The sequence below is a fragment of the Rana temporaria genome, chromosome 7, assembly GCF_905171775.1.
Source record: "Rana temporaria chromosome 7, aRanTem1.1, whole genome shotgun sequence".
Taxonomy (NCBI): domain Eukaryota; kingdom Metazoa; phylum Chordata; class Amphibia; order Anura; family Ranidae; genus Rana; species Rana temporaria.
The window spans coordinates 211,169,850-211,177,314 of NC_053495.1; the positions used below are offsets into that span (position 1 = coordinate 211,169,850).

Below are 7,465 nucleotides of genomic sequence, written 5' to 3' on the forward strand. Positions count from 1 at the left end.
TTATATATATATATTTTTTTTTTCTAACACCCTAGAGAATAAAATAGCAGTCATTGCAATACTTTGTGTCACACCGTATTTGCGCAGCGGTCTTACAAGCGCACTTTTTTTTGGAAAAAAAACACTTTTTTGAATTAAAAAATAAGACAATAAATGTTGCCCAATTTTTTTATATAATGTGAAAGATAATGTTACGCCGAGTAAAATGGTACCCAACATGTCACGCTTAAAAATTGCGCCCACTCGTGGCATGGCGTCAAACTTTTACCCTTAAAAATCTCGATAGGCGACGTTTAAAAAATTCTACAGGTTGCATTTTTTGAGTTACAGAGGAGGACTAGGGCTAGAATTATTGCTCTCGCTCTAACGATCGCGGCGATACCTCACTGGTGTCGTTTGAACACCATTTTCATGTGCGGGCGCTACTCGCGTATACGTTCGCTTCTGCGCGCGAGCTCGTCGGGACGGGGCGTTTTTAAAAAAATGTTTTTTTTTGTTTTCTTATTTATTTTTATTTAGTTTTATAATTTTTTACACTGAAATAAAATTTTTTTAAAATTTGATCACTTTTATTCCTATTATAAGGAATGTAAACATCCCTTGTAATAGAAAAAAGCATGACAGGTCCTCTTAAATATGAGATCAAAAAGACGTCACGTCTCATAATTAGACTAAAATGCAAAAAAAAAAAAAAAAAATTGAAACTGTCATTTTTTCAAATGACAGAAAAAAAAAATGTTGCTTTAAGACGCTGGGCGGGACTGACGTTTTGACGTCACTTCCGCCCAGCAGAGATATGGGGACGGGTGGGGGCAATTTTTCCCTCAGTCGCATCCCCACACAGGTTCCGGAACGGACCCGATCGCCTCCGCCGCTACCCGACGGCTCCGGTAAGCGGCGGAGGGCGCGGGAGGGCGGCGGGAGCCCCCTCTCCCGCCACCGATAATGGCGATCTTGCGGCGAATCCGCCGCGGAGACCGCCGTTATCGTTTACATGACCGTTGGCACTAAAGATGGATACCTCGGTTGTAGCAGCAGCTGCTGCCGTTACCGAGATATCCATCTTTAAAAACACTTTTGACTATGGGCCAGTAACCAAGTGGTTAAGTTGGCCCCGCCCTTTGGAGATACAAGAGCTTCAACCCTTCTGGGAAGGCCGTCCAGAAGAAAGTTTAGGAGGGTGTCTATGGGGATGTTTGACCATTTCTTCCAGAACAGCATTTGATGGAGGAGAAGGTCTGGCTCACAGTCTCCGCTCTAATTCATCCCAAAGGTGTTCTATTGGGTTGAGGTCAGGACTCTGTGCAGGCCAGTCAAGTTCCTAAAAAACTCGTCCATCCATGTCTTTATGGACTTTGCCTTGTTGGAACAGGAAGGGGCCGTCCCCAAACTGTTCCCGCCAAGTTGGGGGCATGAAATTGTCCAAAATGTCTTGGTATGCTGACGCCTTAAGAATTCCCTTCACTGGAACTAAGGGTGCCAACCCAATCCCTGAAAAACAACCCCCCCACCATAATCCCCTCCACCATAATCCTCCCTCCCTAGCACACTATATGTCGGCTCTCGCACAGGCCACTAGGGGCGCGCGCGCCCCGCGATCGCCCCCGACTCCTGTGCGCGTGCCCGGCGGGCACGATCGCCGCCGGGCACACGCGATCGCTCGTTACAGAGCGGGGACCGGGAGTTGTATGTGTAAACACACAGCTCTCGGTCCTGTCAGCGGGGGAAATGCTGATCTTCTGTTCATATAATGTATGAACAGCGATCTGTCATTTCCCATAGTGAGGCCACCCCCCCCTACAGTTAGAACACACCCAGGAAACACACTTAACCCCTTCCCCGCCCCCTAGTGTTAACCCCTTCACTGCCAGTGGCATTTTTGTAGTAATCCAATGCATTTTTGTAGCACTGATCGCAATAAAAATGCCAATGGTCCCAAAAATGTGTCAAAATTGTCCGATGTGTCCGCCATAATGTCGCAGTACCGAAAAAAAATCTCTGATCGCCGCCATTACTAGTAAAAAAAATATAATAATAAAAATTCCATAAAGCTATCCCCTATTTTGTAAACGCTATAACTTTTGCGCAAACCAATCAATAAACGCTTATTGCGATTTTTTTGATGAAAAATATGTAGAAGAATACGTATCGGCCGAAACTGAGGAAAAAAATGTTTTTTTTATATATTTTTGGGGATATTTATTATAGCAAAAAGTAAAAAATATTGCATTTTTTTCAAAACTGTCGCTCTATTTTTGTTTATAGCGCAAAAACTAAAAACCGCAGAGGTGATCAAATACCACCAAAAGAAATCTCTATTTGTGGGGAAAAAAGGACGCCAATTTGTTTGGGAGCCACGTCGCACGACCGCGCAATTGTCAGTTAAAGCGAGGCAGTGCCGAATCGCAAAAAGTGCTCTGGTCTTTGGGCAGCAATATGGTCCAGGGCTGAAGTGGTTAATACAACTGCAATTATTCTAGCGCTAGACCCCCTCTGTAACTCTATACAGGTAACCTGTAAAAATGTTTAAAGCGCCACCTATGGAGATTTTTTTTAAGTACCATAGTTTGTCTTCATTCCACAAGTGTGCGTAATTTTAAAGCGTGACATATTAGGTACCGTATTTATCGTTGTATAACGCGCACCCCAATTTTAAGAGGGAATTTTCTGGAAAAACAAATTTTTTTAGTCCAAATAGTAAATGCATATATTGTCTTCCTTTGCATTAAAAGTATTTTTTTTTCCCCAAAAAAAATGCAAATTTGTTGCAAATAAATAAATAAAAACGTGTGACATAAAAAAATTGCAACGATCGCCATTTTATTCTTTCGAAACAAATATAGATTTTTTTTTGGGGGGGGGGGGGGGGTTCCTAAGTAATTTTCTAGCCAAAAAAATAAAAATACTGATTTTTACGTGTAAACAAAAAGTGCCAGAAATTGAAGAGTTATCCTGGGCTGGATATCATTTTTTTTTTCGGTGGCCTAGTCTCCTGTAGGCAGCAGTATAACAGGTAATGACTTTCTGTGTCCCTCAATAGATGAGAAGGAAAATTAATTCTATTCTAATATCTTTACCTATTTATTAAGACTCTCTTAACCACTTAAGCCCCAAACCATTATGCAGCTTAAAGACTGGGCCACTTTTTTGCGATTCAGCGCTGCGTCGCTTTAACTGACAATTGCGCGGTCGTGCGACGTGGCTCCCAAACAAACTTAACGTCCTTTTTTTTCCCACAAATAGAGATTTCTTTTGGTGGTATTCGATCACCTCTGCGGTTTTTTTTGTTTGTTTGTTTTTTGCGCTATAAACAAAAATAGAGCGACAATTTTGAAAAAAAAAAGCAATATTTTTTACTTTTTGCTATAATAAATATCCCCCAAAAAATATGTAAAAAAATATTTTTTTCCTCAGTTTAGACCGATACGTATTCTTCTACTTATTTTTGGTAAAAAAAAAAAAAAAATCCCAATAAGCGTTTATCGATTGGTTTGCGCAAAATTTATAGCGTTTACAAAATAGGGGTAGATTTATTGCATTTTTATAAATAATTACATTTTTTCTAGTAATGGCGGCGATTAGCGATTTCTATCGTGACTGCGACATTACGGCGGACACATTGGACACTTTTGTGCTATACAAATGCACTGATTACTGGGAAAAATGACACTCGCAGTGAAGGGGTTAACCAGGAGGGGGCGCTGTAGGGGTTAAGTGTGCCCTAGTGTGTGTTTCTTACTGTGAGGGGGCGTGTGACGTCACTGATTGTCTGTTCCCTATGACAGGGAACAGACGATCGGTGTCAGGCTCACAAGGAAGCACAGGGAGATGTTTGTTTACACTCACCTCTCCCCGTTATTCAGCTCTGTGAGCCGATCGCGGCACACCGGCGGCGATCGGGTCCGCTGTTTCCGCGGGGAAGGTCACAGAGAAGAGGACCGGGTCGGACCCACGGCTGGAATATTAAAGGGGACGTACATGTACGCCCTTGTGCCCGGCCGTGCCATTCTGCCAACGTATTTAGTAGTGAGGCGGTCCTCAAGCGGATAAAAAAAAATAAAAAATAAAAAAAACACAAGATGGATGAAATATGCAATTTTTTTTTTTTTTACACCCCAACACGGTAGTGAAGGTGTCCCCAGATACAGATTGATTATCAGTCTCCTTACCTCGGTACAGAACGGAGTGAGCTGGGGGTGGACCACGGGCTGCACATACGTGTGAAACGTCGACTCGATCTCCATTGTTCTGCCGTTTAACTTCAGAATGGGGAATTCAATGATTTCCTAGAAGAGAAAACACAGGAAGTGGAATGTTTAGTGGTGTGGGGGACAGGTACTCTTCATATAATAAGACAGGGACGGGTGCAGGGGGACAGGTACTCTTCAGATAATAAGACAGGGACGGGTGCGGGGGACAGGTACTCTTCAGATAATAAGACAGGGACGGGTGCCGGGGACAGGTACTCTTCATATAATAAGACAGGGACGGGTGCCGGGGACAGGTACTCTTCAGATAATAAACACAGGTCTCTAATCTCGGCATTTTCATGAGGATGCTTCCCGTATTGCGAGCAATTCTGCCCCGAAAAAAAAGACACCGCTCTGAAATAGTGCCGGGACAAGGTCATCTAGCAGCCAGGGCAAAGATGCTAAAGGTCGACCCCCCCCCCCAAATGTATGAGCATCATGTGTCAGCAAAAATCCCCTCCCCAAAAAATCTGAGCACTCATTTTCACACCTACACCATAAATTCCCTTTGCAAGCCCAAATATCCCCCCCCCCCCCCCCCAAAAAATGGCCCCTCTTCCAGTACAAATTCCGCCTCCCAGCTCAATTCCTCTCCCTTCCCAAATCCCCCCTCCCAGCACAGATTCCTCGCCCCATCCCTTCTTCTAGCACTAATCCCCCCCCTTCCAAATTTCCCCTACTAGCACCACCACCCCCCCTCCCCCCAATCATCCCTATTAGCATAGCCCACCAAGCCCAGGGCAGCCACCTCTTCTACCCACTGGATGTAGGCAGTCCTCTACCTGGATTCACCAATTTAATATTGGTGGAAAACAATCTTTTCTAACGTTCCCGTCTTGAACCTCCTGAGAGAGAGAGAGACCTACAAGACAGACAGACCTACAAGCCCAGGGAGAGGAGACTGTGCCAGCAATGTGACCAGGGGGTCCCGGAGGATGAGGAACACTTCCTGCTACAATGTGACCAGGGGGTCCCGGAGGATGAGGAACACTTCCTGCTACGATGTGACCAGGGGGTCCCGGAGGATGAGGAACACTTCCTGCTACAACGTGACCAGGGGGTCCCGGAGGATGAGGAACACTTCCTGCTACGATGTGACCAGGGAGTCCCGGAGGATGAGGAACACTTCCTGCTACAATGTGACCAGGGGGTCCCGGAGGATGAGGAACACTTCCTGCTACGATGTGACCAGGGGGTCCCTGAGGACGAGGAACACTTCCTGCTACAATGTGACCAGGGGGTCCCGGAGGACGAGGAACACTTCCTGCTACAATGTGACCAGGGGGTCCCGGAGGACGAGGAACACTTCCTGCTACATTGTGACCAGGGGGTCCCGGAGGATGAGGAACACTTCCTGCTACATTGTGACCAGGGGGTCCCGGAGGACGAGGAACACTTCCTGCTACATTGTGACCAGGGGGTCCCGGAGGACGAGGAACACTTCCTGCTACAATGTGACCAGGGGGTCCCGGAGGATGAGGAACACTTCCTGCTACAATGTGACCAGGGGGTCCCGGAGGATGAGGAACACTTCCTGCTACATTGTGACCAGGGGGTCCCAGAGGATGAGGAACACTTCCTGCTACAATGTGACCAGGGGATCCCGGAGGATGAGGAACACTTCCTGCTACAATGTGACCAGGGGGTCCCGGAGGATGAGGAACACTTCCTGCTACAATGTGACCAGGGGATCCCGGAGGATGAGGAACACTTCCTGCTACAATGTGACCAGGGGGTCCCGGAGGATGAGGAACACTTCCTGCTACAATGTGACCAGGGGGTCCCGGAGGATGAGGAACACTTCCTGCTACGATGTGACCAGGGGGTCCCGGAGGATGAGGAACACTTCCTGCTACGATGTGACCAGGGGGTCCCGGAGGACGAGGAACACTTCCTGCTACATTGTGACCAGGGGGTCCCGGAGGATGAGGAACACTTCCTGCTACAATGTGACCAGGGGGTCCCGGAGGATGAGGAACACTTCCTGCTACGATGTGACCAGGGGGTCCCGGAGGATGAGGAACACTTCCTGCTACGATGTGACCAGGGGGTCCCTGAGGACGAGGAACACTTCCTGCTACGATGTGACCAGGGGGTCCCGGAGGATGAGGAACACTTCCTGCTACGATGTGACCAGGGGGTCCCGGAGGATGAGGAACACTTCCTGCTACAATGTGACCAGGGGGTCCCGGAGGATGAGGAACACTTCCTGCTACGATGTGACCAGGGGGTCCCTGAGGACGAGGAACACTTCCTGCTACAATGTGACCAGGGGGTCCCGGAGGATGAGGAACACTTCCTGCTACGATGTGACCAGGGGGTCCCGGAGGATGAGGAACACTTCCTGCTACGATGTGACCAGGGGGTCCCTGAGGACGAGGAACACTTCCTGTTACAATGTGACCAGGGGGTCCCGGAGGATGAGGAACACTTCCTGCTACATTGCCCCAAGTACTCATCAGTGAGGGACACTCACTTCCAGAGACTCTCCGCTCTCATCCCGGACTTCAACTCTACAGAAGAGGAAACTCCAAATTCTACTGGGAGAAGAGGAGCCAATGGTGGAGAGAGCTGCCCAATATGTGACAGCGTGTCACAGACTGAGAGGGACATGAGAGACTGAGGACTTTCACAGACTTATGTCCATTCCCCTTTATATTACCCCCCTTCCCCTTTTCCTTTACAAACTCAACTGCCTTGGCAATGCTAACATGTATTTGGTCCTGCCAATAAAGCTTATTTGATTTTGAATTTGAGAGAGAGAGATTGAGAGATAGATAGATAGATAGATAGATAGATAGATAGATAGATAGATAGATAGAGTGAGAGAGAGAGATAGAGAGCTAGAGAGAGAGAGAGAGAGATGGAGCGAGAGAGAGAGAGATGGAGCGAGAGAGAGAGATGGAGCGAGAGAGAGAGATGGAGCGAGAGAGAGAGAGATGGAGCGAGAGAGAGAGAGATGGAGCGAGAGAGAGAGATGGAGCGAGAGAGAGGTGGAGCGAGAAAGAGAGATGGAGAGCGAGAGAGAGAGAGAGATGGAGAGAGAGAGATGGAGCGAGACAGAGGGAGAAAGATAGAGATAGATAGATAGATAGATAGATAGATAGATAGATAGATAGATAGATAGATAGATAGATAGATAGAGAGAGAAAGAAAGAAAGAAAGAAAGAAAGAAAGAAAGAAAGAAAGAAAGAAAGAAAGAAAGAAAGAAAGAT

At 47.0% G+C, this 7,465-nt stretch overlaps 1 protein-coding gene across 1 annotated transcript in view; it reads right to left on the bottom strand.

The window, feature by feature from the left end:
• ERI3 (ERI1 exoribonuclease family member 3) overlaps positions 1-7,465 on the bottom strand; it is an 81,468-nt gene that overhangs the window by 20,313 nt on the left and 53,690 nt on the right. Inside the window, exon 3 of the mRNA XM_040360956.1 lies at positions 4,170-4,286. Coding sequence (XP_040216890.1) covers positions 4,170-4,286 — 117 coding nt within the window. The remainder of the gene's footprint in view (positions 1-4,169; positions 4,287-7,465) is intronic.